The sequence below is a fragment of the Stegodyphus dumicola genome, chromosome X1 (assembly GCF_044657685.1).
Source record: "Stegodyphus dumicola isolate Sdum_Otavi_A_Nest chromosome X1, ASM4465768v1".
Lineage (NCBI taxonomy): Eukaryota > Metazoa > Arthropoda > Arachnida > Araneae > Eresidae > Stegodyphus > Stegodyphus dumicola.
In genome coordinates, this window is record NC_140780.1 from 14,175,551 (window position 1) to 14,202,031 (window position 26,481).

General features: G+C 31.4%; 2 protein-coding genes across 5 annotated transcripts in view; one reads left to right on the plus strand and one right to left on the minus strand.

Annotated features, from left to right (window-relative positions):
• Positions 1-947: 947 nt before the first annotated feature.
• LOC118203477 (uncharacterized) lies at positions 948-23,041 on the minus strand. Of its 4 annotated transcripts, XM_085808314.1 has the most exons (5): positions 22,902-23,041; positions 20,628-20,964; positions 7,873-8,058; positions 5,900-6,148; positions 948-1,926 (listed from the first exon to the last, which is right to left on the minus strand). In XM_085808314.1, exon 5 carries the CDS (start codon positions 1,921-1,923, stop codon positions 1,498-1,500), a length of 426 nt encoding a protein of 141 aa, XP_085664440.1. In that variant the 5' UTR covers positions 1,924-1,926; positions 5,900-6,148; positions 7,873-8,058; positions 20,628-20,964; positions 22,902-23,041; the 3' UTR covers positions 948-1,497. The 4 variants fall into 4 exon arrangements, with proteins under 4 accessions (XP_085664440.1, XP_035231644.1, XP_035231647.1 ...); XM_035375753.2 differs by lacking the exon at positions 5,900-6,148; XM_035375756.2 differs by lacking the exons at positions 5,900-6,148; positions 22,902-23,041 and adding an exon at positions 22,705-22,844.
• LOC118203478 (uncharacterized) overlaps positions 23,018-26,481 on the plus strand; it is a 102,142-nt gene continuing 98,678 nt past the window's right edge. The window contains exon 1 of the mRNA XM_085808313.1: positions 23,018-23,152. The gene's annotated coding sequence lies outside the window, so the exon portion shown is untranslated. The remainder of the gene's footprint in view (positions 23,153-26,481) is intronic.

The following is a 26,481-nucleotide window of genomic DNA, read 5'->3' on the forward strand; positions in this document are numbered from 1 at the left end:
GGGCGTATATCAGAGTAGTACCCATTCTGTATAATGAACGTCCGGATTACGGACTTTGTACTGTATTACATATATGCTAATATAAAGCTTGTACTGTTATTGAAAGATAATTTTTAAACAGAAAAGCCATAATTTAAACAATAAAAATATAACTACTGATTTTATATCTTAATAAATGTAAAAATAAGTTATGAAATAATTTACAAAATCAAATTACAGTAATTTTGTGTAATTTTCTATTTTTGTGTGTAATATAATAGATTTCATTCGAATGCCTTAGGCACAGAAAATAAGAGACTCACTATAGGTTACAAACAGCTGATACTCTTGCTAATTTTGGACAACATGTTTTATAGAACATATCAGTTCCCATTTTCCACAGCTGGATATGAAATACCTGAAGAAATTTATTGCATCCCAGTGCGACAAACAGCAATTTCAATTTAATTAGATTCTGCATTTCCCATAAACCCATTAAAAAACTATATACACTTTAATACAGAAATTATACATTACAAATATATTATATATTGCCACGATTCTGAAAATCTTTTATTGCAGTTACAAGATGATCCGTTAAATTAATATAATTCCCCCCCCCATTTAGCTTAGGGCTACTATGTAGAACCTTCTTCTCAGTAACTATTGACTTCAAATTTTGGCAGAAATTTGTACATTATTAAATTTAATTAATGCTGCAATGAAACAATGATCATAATATTGAGGTAAAATATATTGGAAGCTTGTTAGATCTGTAACTTATGTTTCACTTCAAAGGACCTTTACTGATTTTCATAATAAAAATAAACAGACCATCTTGCATTTTTGTTTAATTATTACTTATTATCAGACACAAAAATAAAACTATTAGATAATCATCTTATATTCCCCATTTGTCTATTATTCATTTTTTCTAAAAACCATGTAATAAGTCAATTAATAAAAGATGTAGAAACTTTTTTTTTTTAAAAAAGCCTTTTTATTCATCCATATAATTTTTGTTTAAGGCTGCAAATATTAATTGGCAGGAATCTGTAATAGCTTTTGTCAGTCCTGTAACACCGTGTGTCATTTCTTCTAAATTTTCATTCAAGGTATCCATTTGTTTTTCTTTGTTTGTGCTTCCACAACACTTTTTAAAGCAGTCACTGAAGAAAGTTTCAGTTTCTTTCGTAGAGGGTGTAGGTTGTTATTAGTAATGGCTTGTGTCATTCTATATAAAATTTTATGCTCCACCCTCAAAGCATTAGTCAAAACAGTCTGGGGACCAGTTTTTAGTTTCTTCCATGGAAGCTCTTTTACAAATGAATTTTCACTTTTAACTTTAAAAGCCATCTTTTTTGAATTTTTCCTTGAAGTATCTATTAGCCTCAACTTCATGTGTGTATGAAAAGAACCAGTTAAAGCACACAGTGGAGTAAGTTTTAGGTTTTGTTGTAAAGAATTTTTCCAGTTGGTTGGTTACTAATAACTGCATATACTACTTGTTTTGTATTTTTAACCAAGGGCACCAGTGTGTATTAATACCATTTTTCCTTTTGAAATATTTCCTAAAGCATTATATAAGATAGGTTTTAAGTTCTTTTGTAGAGTTTCATTTGTAGCTAAGGTGCCATTAGTAACTTTATGTATTATTGGTGTTAAATTTTTATTAGAGATATGAGTTTGTTCCAGCTTGGCTTGTTCTTCCAAAACATTTACCAAAGCAGGTTCTAAAGTAGGTTCCATGAATTTCTGTATAAGCCCATCTTCAGTCATGTTATCAGTTAAATTCACAACATCAACTGGTTTCGGCTTTATCTGTGCTTCCAAAATATTTGTTGAATCGATCTCTGAGGGAGATTTCCAGTTCATCTGTACAGGTTTTTCCATGGCAGGAATGCCCTTTGAGTACATATGGTTGATTAGTATTCCTGAAAACATAAGCTGTAAAAGAGATTTTTTTTAATGCTATGCTTTCCCCTTACTTTTACTTTAATTTGAAATTTCATATCAAACAGCAAACAGTAAATGTGTGTTATTCAATACATTTTAATAATTACTAGATGGTTTTAATGTACTAATAAAGTATGTTTTATGTTAACTACATATATATTTATAATGTAAATATGCTTCCTAAATTCATTAAACTACTATTTTTTAAAGTTGCAAGCAGATAATATTTTTGTCTTGTGGAATACTGTGATTTCCCTTTCATCTGAAACTGATGCCAAAGAACAGCTGAATTTCATAAACTAAAAATGATTACAGTCAAAAGTCGTTAATCCGGACTCGTCGGGACTTCGGCGATTCCGGATTATAGATCATCAGTTTAAATCTCGTAAGATGGCATGCAGAAATTATAAAATTAAAAATATGAAACCGTAATTTATGAAATAAAGAACAATTATGATCTAAAGGGTATCAAAATTCACAAAAAAAATCTTAATATTTATTTGTTTACTTTATTAAACATTTCTTTCAATGTAAGTTGTTTAAGTTGCTTCATTTTATGTGATAATACTTTCTCTTTAATTCTATAAACAGACATAATTTCTTGTTCAGTTACAAAGTTCCGCTGTTCAAGTCCCGTTAATTGCTGTGGCGAGAATACCGACTAACTTGTCAATCGAAATTTTTTCGTTTTCACTAACCTCTCTGTCACATTCTTCATGTCTTTATCCATTTTTTGAAGCAATTCCACTTTTTGTTTGTTGGACATCGAAACATACTTTCGTTTTGTAGATCCTTTGGAAGTTCCAGCATCGGAAATTCTATTTGACATAATCGAAAGTTCAAGTTTACTTTTATAAAATTGCTCCTACAGTTTGCAAAAAATAATAAGCGGGATCCAATTCGAAGATTAAAAGGAACAACGCAATCATTAACATTAACTGAAATAGATAATTAGATAATTTTAGCTTACACCATCCGTTATACATTAAACGCGCAGGCGAAAACGTATTCTGCACTTGCGCACACGCATATGCGCAGTAGTCAAGGTCTTACGCGCACGCGTAAAACGCCTGTGCGCATGTGCCAACGCGGCGCATGCACGGAAAGTTTTTAGCTTTGAGGTCCAGATTATAGATCATTCCGGATTATGTGTGTCCGAATTAACGACTTTTGACTGTATTTGAAATAAATAAATATAAGATGAAATAAACGAAAAAACAGGAAAAATTTCCGAGTTTGGTTTTTTAATTTTTTAAAAAACTTACTGGCCTCAAAGTAAAATTTTAAAAGGGGGGAAAATGTATAAACTGTTAAAACAAGTAACATAAATTACCAATATTTTGTACAAATAGAAAATATATTTTGGAAGATATGAAAACACATTATTTGTAAACAATACTCAGATTTTGCATTTGAAATCAACACCTAATAAGGATGCCATCAGCTAAAATTAAATTTAATGAGGATAGTTCTCATTCATTTTCACACACTTTTTACATCATGTTATGTTTTATTAAAAATTCAAGAGTCAATATAATTTTAAATTATGCAAAATTCAAGCTTAAATCAGCACTCATTTTAAACAAAAGTTTTTTTGCATTTTGAAAGAATATGAGACAGGTTTTTCTTCTCCAAGAATTAAAATAATTCTACATCCTTTGGCTACAATTCCATAACATACATATATGAAATAAAAATAGTTAAAAAATAGAAATCATAATGAGTTAGGTGAGCAGGTCATGTGGTACAGGCACCAGGACATAGTCTCATCCTGTGTGTAATATTGTGACGATAGTATTACTTATTAAAATAAACTGAAAAAACACGCACATACCTCTAATCACTTTCAAGAATCGTAAAATATTTTTCCCTCCTTGACTTTTTAGGACTATTTTCTAGAAAAGACCACTTGAGATTCCTAGACAATTTTCTAGAAAACCTATGAGCGAATTTTACGTCACTTTACATTCAGATTTGTTTTTATTTTGTACCTAATATCAGAAAACATAATTTGGATGCTATAATGGATAATTACCCATGAATCAATACCTTTTATTTGTTATGTTATTACTGTGTCCTTTAAATTTAATTATTGGCACAATTTTCCTTTTCCTTGATTTTAATATAAAATTAATAAAAAAAGGGGGGAATACATAAGGTATATTACACATAACTGCATATATTACATACCCAAGTAAAACAATAATTATTTGGGCAGCATTTGAAGGCCAATATTTTATCTTTTTAAACAGTACCTAAATTTAACATGCAACTACTTTATGTTTAATTGATTATAGTGACACATTACATGCTTTATAACATGGGTGGCCAAATTTTGTATACAAATTTGGGAACTGCTGGTCTAGAGATTAATTCAGAAAGCCCGAAATGTAAAGAAGATGAAATGCGACTAACAGAAAAATCTTGTCTGCTCTTAATCGAGTATTTGATCCCATAGGATTTACATGTTCTATAACATTACATCCTAAACTTCTGTTGCAGTCTACCTAGAAGCCAAAAGAAACATGGCATGCTGAAGTAAATAATAATGTAAAGCACAGTTAGCCAACTTTTGTATATATATTGATAGCCTTTGTTTTCTTTAACATGTGTCATGATCTACCCACTAAAAGTTTGACATCTAACATACTCTAACTTTTGTCTTGTGCACTAATAAGTAACAACGTGGTAAGGGACATTAAGTAAGCATATTTTATTAAGAGTATTTATTAATTGAAAAGTAGATACAGAAAATTATATAAAATTCTATTTTATCATCTCATCATTAATGGGAAGTCTGCATCCACGTGTCTTCAATCAAGCAGTAATAATTTGGCTTGGATCAAGATAAAAGATGATAATAAATCTTTAGCATAGTTACTCAGTAGCTTTGATCAACTTTAAATATGAAAGAGCCGGTTCTCATAAGTATGTATATCCAAACCAAGAGTCGATATATTTACTACATTTGGTGATATTGGAATACATTTCTCAACTTACATATTTTTAAAAATCTTCATCAAGATTCCTGTCTTGTAAGGTTAGACTGGTTGCCGAGTTATAATTTAATTTTTAATGCATGTTCCCCCCCCACAATATTAAACATGTCCAAAATTTATGCAGCAATGTGTTTCACATTTAAAGGAAAAAGATACTGCATAATAACTTTTTCGGAATTATGAAATCTGACATCAAATCTTCAATCACCTTTTTAATTCCTGAAAAGTAGTTTTCAATTTTATAATTACAATTTTGATGTTTCTATAGGTCATTAGACATACCTGGAAAGTGATTCAAATTATTTGCTGAAGATCTTTATTAGGATAATATATTTTGTTTGTTGTTGTTGCTTATGCTCACTTGTCTGATGTAGTCAGCTCAAGCCCATGAAATGCCTCATGGCAAGGAGTGCTAGATTATGCCTGCAGTTGGCAAAAGATTTGAGCACTATTCAGGTGGCAGTGTGATTTAGCTCAATTCCACCCCCAATTTTGATGGAGAGCACCCCGGGGAGACAGTTAATTTTGTTTTGTATGCATTAATGCTGCTTAACTTTTCAATTAATTATCTTGTTTGTTCCATGTAATTCTAATTTAAATTACTTAATTTTAATGTAAAATCTGTAAGAAGTTTCATCGTTTACCCCCTTCCCCCTGAGTGGCTCTTATAAGGTCCTGATATTTTGCCATTTGTTATATACTACCTTATTATTTAAAATATTTTGATTTCTTATTTACTTTAAAATATTTAAATATTATCTTCCTGAAAATGTAGACTCAAAGAATGAATCATTGTTAACTTACATAATAAATGCTGTTTAAAATCAGTTCTTTATAAGCAGATCCAAGAAGTCATGCAACTTAGATGATTAAAATTTGCACATTCTTAATCTTGCTCTTCGACAATTTTATCTCAATAAATCATAAAATAATTGTGGTAATTTATTTCTACTTAGCCAACTTACATCAGTATGTAATCATAATTCTGGTTGTCTTCATCAAACTGCAGTTGGGAGAGATGCTATTTGAGGAAACTGTCTCCAATGGGATTACTAATTTTGAATGCTATATCCATTATTTCTTTTGTTTTTCAGCATTTGCTGGCTAACACCAGTTGACGAATTATGAAGTGGTAGAGAATTTGTCTTCATTTTGGCACAAAGCTGTAAATAATACATTTATGCCACCTATTGTTCCTCTTGCTTCATATATCACTGAAATTAAAAAATGGTAATTTCAAATTAGTGAAATTTTTTTTTAAAGAGTTGAGTATATCTGCACCTCTATTCCTTTCTTTCAAAAAAAAAAAAAATATTCAACAATTCTTCAGATGTATAATCGCTAAAAACCATATGAACTAAAAATAAGCAATTGTGCTGTGTAACTATATTTGTTGATTTATCAAACTGAAGGGGAAAAACAAGCATCTATAAATGTCATTATATAATTATTCCCTTATATTTTCATTTATTTCCTCAATCTACCACAATACTTCAAGACATTTGTAGATATTTAATTGAAGTAGTAATTTAAATCTCGTTCTCAAAATCATTAAAAAATGAATCTGATATTTCCAAGATGATTTCATTTTATAAATTCTCCACTAGAAAATGGTTCAGATCCCCCCCTAAAATATGGCTGGCTTTAAATGATGCAGTGATACAACAGTCATTGTACATGCTTCAAACGTGGGTCTTTTTAAAAACAATTTTTTTGAGCCCTTAATTCAGCTTTCAGATCCCTAATTTTATATTTTCTCAAGTTATTATTTTGCAGATAATCTGTTTAATATTTGTAACGTAAAGCTAAAAAATGCCTTTTCAGATTACCCGTATCATTCATCAATGTAAAAAAAGTAATCAAGTTTCCAATTTTCATGAAAATAAGTACCCTATTTTTTCATTTACTACATATTTTAATTGGTACTAAAAGGTAAAAGAAGTATACAAGTAGAAAATTTTAATTTAAAACATAGAAAAAAGTTACTTTCAGTTTTGCATAGCATTAGCGTAATGAAAATATGACACTTTTTCTAGAAAGGCAAATAGAGTGTTACCACTATGGTGTACTATGTACTGAACATATCCTATACTACGTACTAAACATATCCTTTAGTACTACGTACTACACAGGCATGTTACCTTATGTACTGCTACACCAAGCATTAAATGAGGGTACACCTAAAAGCCCACTATATTTTGTGCTGGACAGCATGATTATAGAAGGATGCCGCTTTCTCTCTCGACGGCTGGAATGGAAGGCGAATTGAGCATCTACTGATACTAAAAGAGCCTTGACCAGTTGTTTCTGAGTGATAACTAAGTTGTAATTGCATGCAAAAATGATCTCCTGTTTGCTTTGTGATCAATTTGCTGGCCATTTCCATTTTAAAATACATTTCATAATCTACATTAAATGATAAATTTTTACTTTATAAAAAGGGTACTTTCTGATTATAAGCACCCCTAAATGAAAAGCTGCAAACTTGCAAATAATACTTCAAACTTACAAATAATTTGCTTCATGCTAATGCATGAAAGACACAGTCATTTTCAAAATGGCAGTATACTAAGAATTTCATGCAAGAGCAATGAATTAGTGAAAATAAAAAAAGCAACATTGGTAACAAAACACCTTTTGTGAGAAATTCTTCTTTTTTGCACTGTTGTTCTCCCCATTTGCACAGTGATATGTTTTCACATAAAAAAATCACATATCCAATATCTATACAACTTAGCACTGCACACCAGCCCATTGTGCTAACCTAGATTGCCAGATAAACACCTTTTTGTGACACTGAGGGCTGCTACAGAACTATTTTGAAGTATACTATACTGCTTTGCCTCATTTTTGCAAATTTTGGGAGGAGGCTGAGATAATCAGAAAGTGCCAAAATAATAATAATAATAATTGAATAGAGTTGAAAACATATTCTTACATTTTCTGCATTTGCCTCCTTAACTGCTGCTGTTTTAGCATTATTTGTCCTGTTAATTAAATTAATAAGTGTCATTTCACAGTTGCCAAGTTCCTTATAGCATGCTGGTCTTCCTCTAGTCAGTTTTTCTCCTGCTTCAATCTCGGCTGCTTTTTTCTTGATAGCCCCTTTCCAATCTATAAAAGTCTAATTTGAAGAAACAAGAACATAATAAATTAAACAGCACATGTGATTCTTAACTTTAGGTTTTCAAAAATAATACATTTTACTCTGGCTTACAATTAAATACTTTAATGCAAACTTACAGAGTTATAAAAATGGAAGTAGTTTTAATTCTTCCTACCTGTTGAATGATGCAAAATAATTATTGTCAATAAGGCTATTTGCAATTCTTTTCAGATAAGAAATTTCACTTAAATTCTATCATTATTTACTTTCAAACTGAGTATCCATCCCAAAGAAAGCATAATACTTTCTGATTATCCACACCTGTCTCCTTCTAAAAAGTCACGAACTCATCAATGACTAATTTTTTTGCCAAGCCAATACACAAAAGTTAAAAGCCAATAAAAATGGGCAACAATTTTATAAAAGAACAATCAAATTACAAAAGTAAGAAACATCCATAATGAAACACTTGTAGAGACATTATTTCTTTCTGAAGTAGAAGACATGAAAAATGTGCAATGCCCTTGTGGGGTTCTGGACACTGGATCTACCAATACTACAGGACATGTCTTCCAGTTAAGGCACATAGTAAGGAAGGAGAAGATACCTTACTCTTCCCAACCTACAAAACTAAAAAATCATGAGAATTTTATCAATGTCCTCCCCAAAAATTAATTAATTAATTTAATTAAAAAATAAAAATACATGATAAAAATATGTAGGAAAAAATTTTAATAAAAAATTAACTTTAAACAGTAACTAATTAATATTAGAAAAACATTAGTTTAACCCAATTGAGCACATATTAGATGCCTTAGGCCATCAAACTGCAGCTTGCTGAATGCGTAACAGATCTGAAAAAAAAGTATTTCTAGAAGAGTGGCATGTACTTCCACAAGTCTCGATGAACAGCTTGGTAAATTCTACAAAATTACGATACAAGATCTGCACTTAGTCAGAAGTTTCGTAAACTCTACAAAATCAAGATGTCAGATTTGCATTTTTTTTTCTAAGTGTATTTGCCAACCTACAGCACTAAAAAATTAGGGGAATTTTCTCAATGACAAAAAGAAAATTTAAATGATAAAACTATATAGAAAAAAATACATTTTTTAATAACAAATCAGGTTTAAATAGTAACTAATTAATACCTAAAAAAATTTAAAACTTTCATGTTTAGTTACTAATTCTTAAATACAATTTGTACAAAAATATTTACATGTAAAACATCTTTATGATTGTGCATCAGGTCTTTATGATTTGCGATTCGTAACTTTTAATAAAAAATAATACTTAGGGAAATAATACCATAGGAATTGCATTGCACATCCAGTTTTCAGACAAATGCTATGACTAATGGCAGATTTTGCTTTAAGAAAGAAACTACATAATCTTGTTCACAGCAACTGCCAGGTAGGCCTTCTTTTGAAAATAAAAATTTAAATAATGTATCAATACTGGATGTAAATTTATTCCTTGTATTAGTAACAACATTGAAAATCCTTTAGGGGGAATTGTCAAGATGGCCAAAATTATGCTAGACTGTTCACTGCACTTTAAAATTCCTTTCCAATTAAATTCCACTGGGTGCCAATCCTTGATGGTTTTAAAACTTGTAAGTTTTCTAAATGTAAAGTGCAAAACTGCGACTGCAGTTTATTGGTTGCAGACATCAATATCATTGTCTTCTGAAACTAAATGAAGTAAAATTGGAAATATATTCCAGAAGAGATAAAGATGCACCTGCCAGAGCAGAAACATCTGCAATTTTGAAACTATTTTTAAAATCACATCATCAGAGATTGGAAATTTATGTAGTACATAATCACTAACTCGGCAGAAGTACCTTCTAAAAATAGCAATAAAACTTATAAATGTCTTTCTCTGAAAGTTGTACTACTACTGTTTCAGCTACTATTACAAAATCTTCTTTCTGATTTTCTATTTTACCATAAATCATGATACACCTATCCTTGATTTACACGGTACTCATTTTACATGATTTCGGTTTAAAAATTAATGGATTTAAAAAACTTGTTAAAAATGTAAATATCAACAATGAGTTCAATTACACTTATTGGTAAAGAGCAACGACAGGTCGACCTCAAAAGCTGCAAATCTTAATTTTCTTTTTTTTTTGAAGATGCCTGCAGCACCAGTCTTCAAGCCTACCATTACTGGTGCATTTGTTGACACCAAGTATTTAAGCAGTTATTCATAGGAATTGCATTTTTTCAGGTTTTAATAATTAGCTATATTAAAGCCTGCTGAATCTCCTTTTAAAGTGGGGGAGAGAAAGCAAACTACATTAAATTTCAAAAGACTCTGGATTAAATAAAGAAACAATAAATGAATATAGTTTTGCATCGGTATTATTATTACTTACATATTATTATTACTTTTGCATAGAGGCAAAATGGAGCTGTTTTAATGCAATCAATAACTGAAGATTTACTTTTAATATCCACTTCTTTCACAATTTACACTGTTTCACACTCCTTGCATTTGAGCATTTCTTAGAGATTGTACTATTGGGGAAATATTTTTCTCAATAAAACCGCAGCATGATCTGATGGATTGCATGACAGGTTGTGCTCCAGTACAAAGGGGTTGAGAACAGATATTCTGTATTTATAACTTCTTGATCATTTGTTTCCATAGAAAAGTTTAATCATTAATTTTTTTTTTCCAATACAACTCACACCTTTTTTTTTTTTATTTTTGCACACACTTGTTTAAGAACATCAGCCTTTCCACTGTGTAAAATCGAAATGACAAATAGTACACATCGGAAATATTTTACATTTCCTTGACAAAATACCAAAAGGAAAGTCATCTGTGTATGATTTTTGAAAAGTACATGAATATTTTACCTTTTTTGCAGACATAATCAAGACAAAAGATTGCAACTTCTTAAATATTTCTCAAAACTACGTGAAATTCATAGCACTCAGTGGCAAGATGAACAAAATAACAACCTTGATCTTGCTTTGTGCTCATTAGCTAATTTATGCTAGGTGACTCATACCAGCACATGATCCTGATTTAAGAAATGGAGCACAACGTTTTTGGACATGTGCTCTCACACACAAAGGAAAAGAACAATATAATGTCTCATTGATAAGAGACTTTGGTTTTCTTTTATATGAAACCTAGAGGAAAAAACTAAGCACTTTCAGATGTCATAAGTCACTTTTATGGGTGGTAATAGCAAAGTATTAAGACAAGCTACATAAGAATTGTGAGAAATTTTAAGAATATGAGAAAGTTGGGAAAAATATGTTATAAATCAGGTTGGCAGAAGTGTAGTCAGAAATCAGGAATTTACTGCCAAAATTGGGATAGTTGGCAACTCTGCCTTATAGTCCCCTCTTAAAGGGTGACTGGAAAGAATGGGACCCAATTGCCAAGTCCTGGTAGTGATGAATAAACCACATTTTAGTTTGAGCAACACCTATAGAGATCACTAAGATTATCAATGGATGGGACTTTCAAAATGTGCAATACCCTCGCTTGGATTTGAACACTGGACACCCGAATGCTACATGCACATAATACACTTACAACTATAAAGGCAAGCTGCATGAAGGGTTGGCTTGCTTTATTTGATTATGGCAAAGCACTTGAGGGCTACCTGCCTAAAGGGAGGGATGCCTTCATGGATGACATTCTATGAGAAACTGGCTAGTATACATGTCACACATGGGGGAAAACATGAAAATGCCCATGCAGCCAGCCCATTCACCAGGATTGGGTCCTGGACTTTATTGCTTAGCTGCTGGTGGGGCCAACTGTAAGAAGGGAGAAAATACTTTGCAATTTTTTGTGCTGTTATTTTTCCCATGTATATTATTAATCTGTTTTCACTTAGCATAAATTTGGCATTGTGTATGCTGCTGTTCTCTCCATGTACATAGAAGTCTGTTTTTACTTCAAAAACTTCAGAGAATTACACAGTTTTGGCATTATGCAATTTTTCAACTTACGTTTCTACAAAATTCAATCATTTAAAAGTATGTCTTCATGGAACGTGAATTTTTGCATTCTGCACTGTTAATCAAAATACCACATTTCTAAAGAAATGAAGTTTCCCTCCCCCTATCAGCAGACAAACTCCATACTCCCATTAGAATTCATTACAAGGAAAAAAATTTACTCAATGCAAAATCAAACACTAATCAAAGAAATGACAATCCAGTTTAAAAGGTGGAAATCTTTGTGTATTAAAATGGATGTCGATACATTTTTGCAACATCATGGACTGCCACATGAATATTTTGGTCACACAGTGCAATTGCCTCATGAATACTCTCCAGAGGTGCTCTAGATAATCAGAAAGAACTAAAGGCATTCCAAAATTAAGCTTTCAAAATCAGACCAAACACAAGCTACAAAATCACATTCACTGAAATAAAAAAGTTAAGGAAATCAAAATGATTTATTTGAACTGACAGTTAAGTTTAACATATAATTCAATAAATTCCAAAACAAATAAATCACAAGTAATTTTTATCGAAGTATCTCTTATTTTCAGTTGCCTTTCCCATCTTCTTTACACGAAGAAAAGCTATTACTGAAGCTTATGTTAAAGATTTGCTACTTTATCAATTAAATCAGGCTATCTTTGAAATTTTTTTAGTTGATAGCTTTGTTTTAAAGTGAAATTATTACCACAAATGAGTATTTCTATTTTTGAATAATTTTTATAGCAGAAAGTTACAGCCAGTATTTAGCATTTACAAAAAGCATGCAATTTTTTTAACCATAAATCTATGCTTTCTTGTATTACATTTTTATCATTCAAATGGGATATTAACTAGCTGGGACAGACATAAAAAATGGTCAGGAGAAATCTGAAAATAGGTCATAGTCAGAAACTATAATTCATATAATTAAAAGTAATAAAAAATCAATGTATGAGGCTCAGAAATTGCAGGATTGCAGAACAGGATATTAGGAACATTGATTCTGGAATTCAGACTCACAGCTTCTATTTTGAAGTTTATTCACTTAAAGCTGTTAGTTTTATAAGTATCTGGAATGATAACTTAAAGTATCCTAAATACTGTACACAGAACGGTGCAGAATACAGTGTGTAATATATAAAAAGTTACAAAAAGTCTCAATAGCAGTGCAAAAGATCTGATGAATCGCAGGCCCATTCAAAATGTTTGGAAGCTGCACACATAAGTGAGATGATAGCAAATGACCAATACTGTTTCTCTAAAATTTTTTTTTAAATTTAGAAAAAATTCAGTAGAAAGTACCAAATGCATTGTAAATGACATTTAAGAACATTTTAAAATACTTTTCTTTTTAAACAGCTTAGACATAAAATACACTTTTATTTGCAAAATCTGTATATAAGCAAATTAAGAGAATGAACTGATGAAGATTTATTTATATTATAAAAATGAAACAAAGTGACAGCAAATACTTTGGTATCAGGGATATGAACAACATTGACTTAAAAAATTTGAAAAAGCAAACAAAAAAAAAAAAAAAAAAAAAAAAAAAAAGGTATTTGTTTCTACATAATGTTTTAAATATTTGTATGGAAAAATTTAACCAACATACTATGCATTGAGTATAATAAACACTCATTAAACATTTTTGCTATGCACTGAGTACAATAAACACTTGATTATCCAGAAAGCTCTGGGAATTCTGAATTCTGGATAGTTGAGCATATAAAAAGAAAATCACAGAAAAGCTAAATTAATGGAAGAAATTTCCGGTCTGAAACCATAAAACATCATCTTATTTGTTGTACCATATTTTGTAGGCTTAAACCTGAAAGTAAAATACCTTATACAATTGTGAAATCTCACTGAACACGGAAGTTGCCGGTCATGTCACCAAACTTGCACTAGTCTTTCTGGCAGAAGTTTACTGGAACAGATCGTTCTTTACATAAATAAATACAGATTATGGATACAGCATATAAAAACCTAAATCACTTATCACAGTTTTTCATGTCACATTGCTAATGTTTATCTGTTTTCAAATAAAGTCTGACATCATGCCTGTCATCAGGATACTTTAATTAGAAATTACATTACTACATTCTGTCCCATGAAAGGAAGGCCTCAAATATTAATAATTTTTTCAATCATTTCTTCTTTACAAAACATAAACTGGCTTGTTGAGAAAAAAATTCAGTTTATATAAAACCAAGGCGAAATTCTTATGATTGTGTTGTGACATCACACTCATAAATTTTTGGCACTAAATCACACTATTTGGCAACAATGTGTATGAGCTAATAATATAAAGAGCACTATAATGGTGTTCAAAATCTCTCATTAACTTAATTTTTGTAAGAATTTTTTTTTCTAAAATTCTAAACTATATTGGTTACTTGAACTTTCTAGTTAGTTGAATGCTGGATTATTCATGCTTTTTACTGCATTTATTTTATGTGACTTGCACCCATTCTTCTGAGAAAAAATAATTAACCCAAAATTGATAAAAAAAATTACTTGCAATAAACATGCCTCCATAAAATCTTAATTCATCAACGATATCAATAAAAAAAGTTAAAGATAATTTACATATAAATGACTTAGCTAAGAATTTTGTGGTAGCTAAAACAAAGCAAGTAAATACATAGTAAAAAATCTAGCTATTAAAGTCCAAAATGCACTATTGCAGTGTAATTATTGTGTAATAAATGAAATTCATATTTCGGACATTTTGTTTTTCATGGACATGTGCCTTGCATCTATACACTAAATTAAAATTTATTTTACTTGGAATTAATTTAGTTTTGATTTGAAATTTCTTTGCACATGTATTGGAAAGTGTACTGAAATGCAATCTGACACAAAGGCGAGTATAGTTGCTCAAGGTGCCACTGCTGCTTCTATCATCCTCAAATTCATATCCACATCTACTAAACATTTCCCTTACATTACTCATGTTGTAAGATAATCTAGCAGAAAAGCCAGCTGCACATTCTTTTATTATTACCTTAGGAATGAGATAGAAAATTAAACCAGAACTACAGTTATGTCTGAATATGTTTTGAAATGATATCACACTGTGGTTGATATATAATACAGTACAAAGTCTTTAATCCGGATGTCCGTAATACGTCATGATCTATAATCCGGACCTCAAAGCTACAAACTTTCTGCACATGCGTAGCGTTTATGCATGCGCATATGCGTTTACACATGTGCATAATACCTTTATGCATGCGCATATGCATTTATGCGTGCACATAACACGTTTACGCATGCACATTTAATGTATAATGGACAGTATAAGCTAGGACAAAATTATCTAATTATCTATTTCAGTTAAAGTTGCAGATTGCGTTGTTCTTTAATCTTCTAGTTGGATCCAGCTTATTATGTTTTGCAGACTGTTAGAGCAATTTTATAAAAAGTAAGCTTGAACTTTCGATTATGTCAAAAAGAGTTTCCGATTCTGGAGCTGCTAAAGGATCTACAAAGCGAAAGCATGTTTCGATGTACCGCTTCCGAAAGTGAAGAAAGTGACAGAGACGTTATTGAAAATGAAAAAATTTTGATTGACAAGTTAGTCGGTATTCTCGACACAGCAATTACAGGACTTGAACAGTGGAACTGAACAAGAAATTATGTCTGTTTATAGAATTAAAAAAAAGTATTAGCACAAAAAACGAAGCAACTTAAACAACTTACATTGAAAGAAATGTTTAATAAAATAAACAAATAAATATTAAGCTTTTTTTTTTGTAAATTTTGATACCCTTTAGATCATAATTGCTCTTTATTTCATAAATTATGGTTTCATATTTTTAATTTTATAATTTCTGCATTCCATCTTACCAGATTTAAATTGATGATCTATAATCCAGAAAACCCCCTAATCTGGAATCACCAAAGCCTCGACGAGTCCTCATTAAAGACTTTGTACTGTAGTTGCTGAATTGAAATTTCTGCACCTTCAAAGTTACAAGCATTTAAAATAAATAACGTTGTTTCAGCTGAAAATACTATTTTAATTATTCTGTTTTCATTAGCATTTATCTACCATGGAGCCCTGTATAAGGTTTGGGGTTCTTGCAACTGCTGGAACTGAAGAGCTCTTTAACAAATAAAAATATGAATTCTACAAAACCACTGCATTTCACTATCATACCCCAATTCAAGTTCTTGAAAGCAAAACGATGAAATCCATAGCTAGGGTTAAATATTGCTTTATAACACCACAGCTTCATCTCAAAAGTACACCACGTAATTAGTAAGCATTGTATATACAGTCAAAAGTCATTAATTCGGACACCCATAATCTGGACCTCAAAGCTAAAAACTTTCTGCGCATGCGCCGCATTGACACATGCGCATAGGCATTTACGCGTGCTCGTAAGACCTTTACGACTGCGCATATGCGTGTGCGCAAGCACAGAATACGTTTTCGCATGCGCCTTTTATGTATAATGGACGGTATAAGCTAAAATTACCTAATTATCTATTTCAGTTAATGTTGATGATTGCGTTGTTCCTTAATCTTCGAGTTGGATCCGGCTTATCATTTTTTGCAGACTGTAAGAGCAATTTTATAAAAGTAAACTTGAACTTTCGATTATGTCAAAAAAGAATTTCTGATGCTGGAGCTCCCAAAGGATCTACAAAATGAAAGTATGTTTCGATGTCCATCAAACAAAAGTGGAATTGCTGCAAAAAATTTATAAAGACATGAAGAAGGTGACAGAGAGGTTAGTGAAAACGAAAAAATTTCGAATGACAAGTTAGTCGGTATTCTCGGCAGAACAATTACGGGACTTGAACAGCGGAACTTTGTAACTGAACAAGAAATTATGTCTGTTTATAGAATTAAAGAGAAAGTATTACCACATAAAATGAAGCAACTTAAACAACTTACATTGAAAGAAATGTTTAATAAAGTAAACAAATTAATATTAAGCTTTTTTTTTTTTTTTTTTTTAAATTTGATACCATTTAGATCATAATTTTTCTTTATTTCATAAATTACGGTTTCATATTTTTAATTTTATAATTTCTGCATGCCATCTTACGAGATTTAAACTGATGATCTATAATCCGGAATCGCCGAAGTCCCGACGAGTCTGCATTAACGACTTTTGACTGTATTACTTTTTTTGTTTGTTTTGTTCTAAAATGACCAATTTATTATCAGTTTTTTTTTTAAATCAGTTACACAGTTTTATCCAAACTACTGAAAAAAAAAAAAAAAAAACTTTATTGTATATGTATATTTGTTTCAAAGTCATCATATTCAACTGCCACTACCCACTTGCAGCAAAAGGATATTTAAAATGCTATTGGATAAAAGACATTTAAAATATAGTTTCAATGAGCAGAATCAACAAAAATGCCAAAAATAATAATATTTTAGAAATTATGCTCTTTTTAGACCTAATGCGCACTTTTTAAATCTTACAGATGTTTGAAGAGACAATTTTTTTTTTTAAATAATATATTCTCTCATCTATTTTTGATAAATTACTTTCTGCACTATTAAGAAAGAATTTATAGAAAGTTTTGGAGAAAAAAACGTCAAAATAAGCTATTGAATTTTAAAGAAGCAAAGTATTTTTCTGTAATATTCGACTCAACTCCCGCCATTTAGCATATAAACCAAGTTTTATGATATTTTATAATTGAATGCAGGCTGTAGAATCATTTATTAGTTTCTCTGAAACAGCTGGTAAAATGATTGAGAATATTTCATCTAGGATTTTGATGAAATTAGCGAATGATGAAGTTGAGGCTCAGATCTGTAGATGACAAGCACATACAATGTTGCTGTTGCATATGGTCAACATACTAGCATTTAGAGATGAATTAGAAAAACTAATAGAAAAGGAAAATTTGCTACTCATGCAAATCACCCACCGAATCTGGTCAGTGTACAAGCAACTTCTGTTGTGAATTATGCTATTTTTTGGAAATGTGTTCATTCAAATTTCTTAACTTCTCAATCTATTGCAGGAGTATTATGATTTCAGTTGTAAGTCAAAGTGCCAATCATGCAACAGAAACTCAGTGGAATGCACAAAGAAATGCAATAAAGTTCTGAAAAATAATAACTAGAAAATACTCAGTGCTGTAGAACCAGAATTGCTAATTATGATCATTATGATTTAAATAACAAAGACAGATCCCTGGACATCTTCAATAAATGGATCGTGTAACCCATATTTCTATCTTTGTGTTTGTACATCCACCCTGCAGCAGTATGTACAGTCAAAAGTCTTTAATCTGGACGTCCATAATCCAGACCTCAAAGCTGCAAACTTTCTGCACATGCTTAAATGCATAATGTGTTTGCACATGTGCATAATACCTTTACGCATGCACATAATACATTTACGCATGCGCATAATACATTTACGCATGCGCGTTTAATGTATAATGGACGATATAAGCTAAGCTAAAATTATCTAATTATCTATTTCAGTTAATGTTGCAGGTTGCGTTGTTCCTTAATCTTCCAATTGGATCCGGCTTATTTTTTGCAGACTGTTAGAGCAATTTTATAAAAGTAAGCTTGAACTTTTGGATTATGTCAAAAAGAATTTCCGACGAAAGCATATTTCGATGTCCATCACACAAAAAGTGAAACTGCTGCAAAAAATGGATAAAGGCATATCCGGCTAATTTTTGGAATATGGTAACAGGTAGTTTGGCGACATTTTGGTAAGGCAATAAAGGTTACTAGCTACGACTTTAGCAGTGTACATGGATAAAGTCAAGAGCGTGCGCAATTCTGGGATGTTTTTTTAAGTGAAAATAGGTCGACATGTACATGGATGATACCGTGTATGTGCAATTCTTAAAAATGCGGCAAGCAAGCTAGGACTTTAGCAGTGTACATGGATAAAGTCAAGAGTATGCACAATGCCATTTTTGTGCAATTCTGGGACTTTTTTAAAGTGAAAATAGGTCGACGTGTACATGGATGATAACATGTATGTGTAATTCTTAAAAATGCGGCAAGCAGTGGGCGATTCTGCACTTTCTCCCAATTTCGCACCTAATCTTCGTCATGATTAAGCACTTTTGTTCCATAAAAGTTCTAGCATAAGCGTAATTTGGCTACCATATTGTAGGAAAAAAATTTTGAGTAAAAAAAAAAAAATGCCTTTACTTCGTGAAAACAAAATGGCATTAAAAAAAAAACTAGCAGGTTGCTGTAGCAGGGTTGGTCGCCAAATTTTCGCCAAAAACCTGACAAGTTACCATAATCCAAAGATTAATCGCATATCCTTTGTTTCTCTAACCGTTCCGGAATCTGTTTATCAATTTCATGCTGCTCTGGGGAGGGGGATGTCACGGCGCACAATGAATTGGAAGTTGGTAGTAGTAGAGTGGTAGTAGTAGATTTATGGCGCAAAGCTCAATAGGCCATATGCGTCAAACACAGGATTCTTTTTTAACATATAAACTAAAAGGAAAAAATATATATATATATAAAGACAACAGCACACTTTTAAAATCGAGGCAAGTAAAAAGATATTTAAATGATGGGCTGAAAATGCTGAATATGACTTTGATAATGAGATATGCAGTATAGATATAAAATCCTAAAACATCTGATTAATTAAAATTCCAACATAAAATCTCAGGATAAAAATCAAATTAAATAATAGAAACCTGTTTCCTTGAGGTAGTAAAACAAATTGGTATTGACCTCTCTTCCGATTAAACGGTCGAGAGGCATCTCGCAGCTATTAAAATACTTCTCACGAAGATTATTAAAATATGGACATTCAATTAAAATGTGATAGACTGAAAGACAAACATTACAAGTTGCACAAATAGGCTCGTTCTCAGCTTTCAGAAGGTAGCTATGTGTCACTCTACTGTGATCAATTCTAAGGCGAGTCAAAAGAACTTCCTCCCTGCGATTGCTAGTAGTATCCCAATGAATTGGAAGTGGATCTGTCAGCACTATCCTTATCTTCAGGGCAGATGTTTTTATTTTATTCGGCTTATAATTCCTTACTAAATGTAGTATTTCATCTCGATGTACTCCGTCTTTGATATGATTTAAATCAAATTCCTCGTCATTATAATTATCACGAATACACATCAAATAGTTTTCTGGTTACAATTTTCTAATTTCAACTATGCGTAATGTATGATTTACGCATGCGCGCGTTGAAAGAAATGTTTCATAAAGTAAGCAAATAAATATTAAGCTTTTTTTTTGTAAATTTTGATACCCTTTAGATCATAATTGCTCTTTATTTCATAAATTACGGTTTCATATTTTAAATTTTAGGACTTCTGCATTACATCTTACCAGATTTAATGATATTTTATAATTGAATGCAGGCTGTAGAATCATTTATTAATTTCTCTGAAACAGCTGGTAAAATGTTTAATAATATTTAAACTGATGATCTATAATCCGGAAAAACAGATAATCCAGAATCGCCGAAGTCCCGAAGAGCCCAGATTAAAGACTTTTGACTGTACTTTATAGCATAGTAATGTATACATCAACTAATTGAATTGTATAACTTATATTTTTTATTTTATGTTTATCTATGTAATTGTACTGTATCACTTTGTATCATATTATAAACTGTTGTATAAATTTCTTACCTTCTGATATCAGCATCCTCTTTGCAGAATATTCCTAACATATTTTGACAGGGACGTAGCTAGAGTGGGGCAAGGGGGGACATCTGTACTCGGGCGCAGAATCCAAGGAGCGCCAAACTGATGTTACGACATTTTAGAATTAAATGTTTTCCATCCTTGGCAAGCAGTAGGGGGCGCGAAATCTTCAGTTGTCCCTGGGTGCTGAAAACCCTAGCTACGACTCTGTATTTTGAGCACCATCATTCTTTGCACTTGCTCCTGTATATAACCATCCTTGCTTTACAGGACTCGGTCATCAGATCAACGGCTTTCTAATCTATACAGACATATCCAGCAACTAAAAAATTAAGAGCATCTCATTAATTAAACCCAAAACTTTAAATGCATATTTAAAATATAATCTTAATTTTAAATGCAAACTAAAAAAAAAAAAAGACTTAAATCCCCAAAAGAGGTTATTTTTAATCATAAGTCAAACTTTCAACTTATTCTACAAGGGGTAGGACTTTTTTTGCCCAGGTACCCTGATGTGCCATGACACCGTTCCACTGGGAGTAGCAACATTTAATTGAAGATTGGGAAAAAAAAACATGATGGCTTGTTACTTGTTATGTTTTCTTTCTTGGCTTTTAGGAAGCACGCCTTTTAAAATTTACAACACAAAAAATCTATCTCTTAATAATAATAATAATAATAATAAAATAAAATGCATCAATACATAAAGCCACCCAGATGGGAAAATGGTTAGTGACTCTGACAGCCATACGAAAGAGCCCAGGTTTGAATCTCAGAGAAGGAATGAATGTAAATTGTCTGCTCTTTCACAGGAGGCAATTGTGACCCACTTATTTAGTTGCCTCCATAATAAAGTGACCACCGCTTCCAGCCTCAGTAGTAGCTAGCACCTATAATGGCTAAAGCCTGCCATTGGAAAGAAAAATATATATCGCTTCATGAATTAAATATCACATAAATCTTAAAACTTTAAAATCAGTTTTCATTGAAAATAGTGAAAAATAATTTTAAATTCTGTAATTGACAGGAAGGACATTTTTGACAATCTAGCATTGACAAAGATCATCAAACTAGAAATAAGAGGTCACTACTACTAAATGAAGAATCAGATGTTGACTTGTTATTTGATATTGATTTGAAGAGAGAGTTTTTATTTTATTGGATGGAATGCTTCATGAAATCACAAAATTTCAACAGTAGCACATTTTTGTTCATAGTTCAGGAAAGAAGTCTTCCAAGTTTTATTCTGTTATTGCTATGGTAAGTGAAAGAGATACATTAAAAGTTAATTAAGGCCTATGAATGTTCATGTTTCATTATAAAACACAATGTCTAGAACTAGGTTTAAGTTGTCGTAATGCAACCATAAATTTTCCTTATATAAATACTGTACACATTACTATTTGTAAGACCCAGGGCCGATACTAGAGGAGGGCAAGACAGTGCACAGAACATGGCCTGCAGAATGATAAACATATTGTATTAAATGATAAACATATGTATGATACATTTAATGTATGATAAACATATTATTTCTGCAAAAAAGGGCAGCTAATTTTAATTTGCAAGTGGGCGGCCGATGGTCTAGGATTGGTACTGTTGAGACCAGTTTTATAAGCAAAAAATTTATTCAGAATTACCTAGATTAACAAAAGAAACTTCATGTTTATGACATCTTACTATATCGTTATATAGAACAGCAACTTACTACAATACTGATGATTCACTCAAAACAAAACATGTAAAAAGGGGGACGTGAAGAATCTTCCACTGCTTCGCACATTTTTAAGAATTGCACAAAATTTTAAAGTGTTGGGATTATCATTATAATTGCACTGTTTTAACTCATCTTCCTATATTCTCTTTGGATGCTCTGTAGCATTTCTGGTGTGCATTTAGAACTGATAGACCCCAAAGAATGCAAAGAACTCTGGCTATGACACTGCCTAAATATGGAACATGCACAAAAGAAAAAGCAAGATATAATTATACATTAAACATTAAAAAGTTTTAAATGTTTCATTTACTCACTGCCACTTTTCCACAGTCTTTACACACGTACCATGTGCATTTAAAATATATGCCAGTTCTTCCCACATTTCTCGCTTCATTTGAGCTGTAAATTTAGTTAATTTTGCTTGAACTAAGTCTAGGTGTTTTTCCATATATCGTAAAATCATCCTTTGTAAGAACCCGAGAAGGCGGAAATTATATTTAAAAATAAACAACTTCGGTAGTTAAATACTGTCGTATTCTTACCACCTTGGTGACACCGCGACGTACACTTCGTCAGCCCAAAGAAAGTCTATGTATATTCTTTGGTCAGCCCTCTCTTTTCTTCTAAGCCCTTCTCTTCCTTTTCGACGCGTGTGGACAAAGAATATCTCCTTAGAGATTCTTTGATGTGGAGCCGTCACCACCGGAACAACAGCGGAGATGAAGCGGTGGGGCGAAGATGAAGTTTCTTACTGTTTGCTGTATGTAGTCACTGTCATCTTTTATACTATAAGGTTTGTTGTTTACATTTTTTAATACTAGCCATACGTATTGAATAGTGACATCCTTTATTGAAAAAGCTGTACGCAGCTAAATAGATAACGAAAGTTAAATCGAACCCATCAAATATTTATATGAGTGTTCATCTTTCATACCACTGCGAAGTTCTGCCATAATGTACATTGATGCATATGTGCCAGAGTAAATCTGAGCAGATATTTTCTTGTATGTATTTATTGATCAGGGTGAAAAAGTTAAAAATCTAATACGGACTAATTGGGGGGGGGGAAATGTAAATTTTAAAATCAGCCAAAAAACCTCATCGTTGTTAGGCGTTGATTTTCAATAAATCGGCTGTTTCTTTTCGGGTGCGATCAGACAGAAGTCCTTTTTCCACAGGAGAAAAAAGTGTATTTCCTTCCTTTATTTGATATTTTAATTATCCGCAATGAATTTGATTTCAGCACCATTGTTTACTATAGACCTTTTTCTGTTTGTTTGCATCCCTATGCTAAATACAGTGTCTCACAAAAGTGATGGGACACTTGTGCTTTACAAAAGGAAACTGTAATATAATAAATTAAAAAAAACATATAAACATTTTTTGTGGGTGTGTTTCATACTTAAATTTAGTAAAAATTATTACATAATATACATTTTCTCAAAATATTAAAATATTAATTTAAAAAAAATACAATTGTTTAGAACGGAGCAAAAAATGGCTCACATAAGTGATGGTACACCATTAGATACTACTACATACTACAATAAAAATATTTTTGGGGTTTTTTATTTTTACTCAAAAGCAATTGGCAATAATTTATAAAATCGTCTGCAGTATTTCTCTCCAGTTTGATTTGGAATTTTTGTGTTTTTTTAGCTCTGTGCAGCCATGAATGCTAAACGAAAAGAAACTTTGCCTGAAATTCGAAAATTAGTTATTAATTTGCATATTGAACGTGGAAAATCTATTAGAGAAACTGCTGAAACAGTTAACTTGAGTCATTCAACAGTTTTCAGTATCATTAAACGATATAAAATGAATCATATGATTCAGGATAAAAGAAGACCTGGCCGACCATCAAAAGCTATCTAATGGAATAAAGCGAATTATCGTTCTAAATATTAAAAAAAAATCCAAGAATGAGTGCTCCTAAAGTTGCTGCTGATTTACAAGCATTATATAGAGTAATTGTTAATCCTGAGACTATTAGAAGAGTAATTCGATCTGCTGGATATCACGGTAGAGCAGCCAGGAAAAAATTCTTCATAAGTGAAAAGAATAGAAAACTCAGACTGGCTTTCGTAAAATCCAACATAAATAAGAATTCTGATTACTGGAATGAAGTTATATTTGCTGGTGAGAGTAAATTTAATATATTTGGTTCTGACTGTAGAATCTTGGTGTGGAGAAAACCCAGGGAAGAATTTCGCAAACAGAACTTGGTGCCAACAGTAAAACATGGTGGAGGAGAAGTTATGGTATGGGGGTGTATGTCATCCGTTGGAGTTGGTAATCTTGTTTTTATTGACAGTATAATGGATCAGTACAAGTATATTAACATTTTAAATCAAAATTTGAAATCTTTAGCACGAAAATTGAACCTTCATAACGATTTTGAATTCTACCAGGAAAATGACCCCAAGCACACTGCTTTGAACGTTAGACTCTGGCTGCTGTTTAACTGCCCTGAAATAATAAAAACACCACCTCAATCTCCAGACTTAAATCCCATAGAGAAAAGAATTGGAATCAAGAATTTGCAAACACACCATTTCTTCAAAACAACAATTAAAATCGGTGCTTCAAGAAGAATGAGGTAAAATCACTCCAGAAATCGCAAAAAAATTAGTCGAATCCATCCCAAGAAGATTAAATCATGTTTTAAAAGTAAAAGGAAATCCAATAAGATATTAAAACCTTTTAAAAAGTAAAATTTTTAGATAAATATTTGATGGAAAAGTAAGTGTCCCATCACTTATGTGAGCCATTTTTTGCTCCGTTCTAAACAATTGTATTTTTATTAAATTAATATTTTAATATTTTGAAAAAATGTATGTTATGTAATAATTGTTACTAAATTTAAGTATGAAACACACAAAAAAATTTTTACATGTTTTTTTAATTTATTTTACTACAGTTTTCTTTTGTAAAGCACAAGTGTCCCATCACTTTCGTGAGACACTGTATGTCAACCTGGTAAGCAAAAAAAAGAGGCATCTTTTTATTCTTTTGTATATCGTGCTCTGAAAGTTTGTTCTTCTGAATCTTTCTCATGCACTCAATTATCTAAAACCATTTGCCATTGACAGACAATTTTCTTCTTGCATGGTCATTGATAAAGCCTTTAATGTACATGTATATGTTGTTTTAGTATCAAGAAAGACATTCCGTTATTAGAAATAATCATAATAATCTTGTTAACATTTCATTTCATCCATTTGTCCATTGTATAATTGCTCAGATCTCTAGAAGTTCAGCTGTCAGGTTATTTTCTCACCTATGAGTAAAATTTATTACCAGATCCCATCTCTGATTTAAGTGTACAGAAAATTGATAGCGTATTTTGTTAATATGATTTGACATACACCATTAAAATTTTACATCAAAGATCATGAATCTTTTCTTTGAAAAAAAAGGAAATGAACAAAACTTTCATAGGTAGTAATGGGGACTTAATCTCAGTTTTGATTCAAATGCTACAAAAATTATCCATAAAGCATCTTCAGTTAGTGAATTGTATTTCCTTGAAGTTTTCACATTTATTAAAAAAAATTAATGATATTAATTCTAATCCAATTCTTCCTAAAGCTTTCAAAATATTAATACCTTAGCTTTTTACTCTTCATTAATAGATGCTGTGTTAATTTTTGCTTTCCTGTGTTCATTGCTTTCAATATAAAATGGTTGTCACCCATACCATCTTTGCAAAAAAAAATTTTTTTCGTGAAAAATGGAGATCTATGGCTGATCACCCTTGAAACTGATAGTATTTTATTCAGTCTGTTTTGTAATTCGTTTGTAGATGCCTGGATGAAGGCAAAATCCTATTTGAACATATCTTTGCAGTGTTGCCTGATGGTCATTTTATATTTAAATATATTATTTTAAAGTCTTATACTCGAGTTTCATTCGTCTCCGTTTAACTAAAATTTTAATTTCAGCACTTCACCCTTTCCCAAGAGAAAGAAATTGTCATCTGGGGTCAAAACTTTACAGAATTGTAGGGGTTAATTGTGGCATGTTAGCCCTGGGTAAAATGCTAGTATATTGTGCAGCCTTGGCACGAGTTTGAAAATTATCGCCAACACCAAAATGACCCGTTTACTGCTCATCATAAAG

What these genes read in the sequence shown, in the direction of transcription:
- LOC118203477 (XM_035375753.2), bottom strand. Translation starts at nt 7,947, where the DNA reads ATGACACTTATTAATTTAATTAACAGGACAAATAATGCTAAAACAGCA. An exon ending in AGGAGGCAAATGCAGAAAAT is followed by an intron (nt 1,927 to 7,872) that starts GTAAGAATATGT and finishes TCTCTTTTACAG; the next exon opens with CTTATGTTTTCAGGAATACT.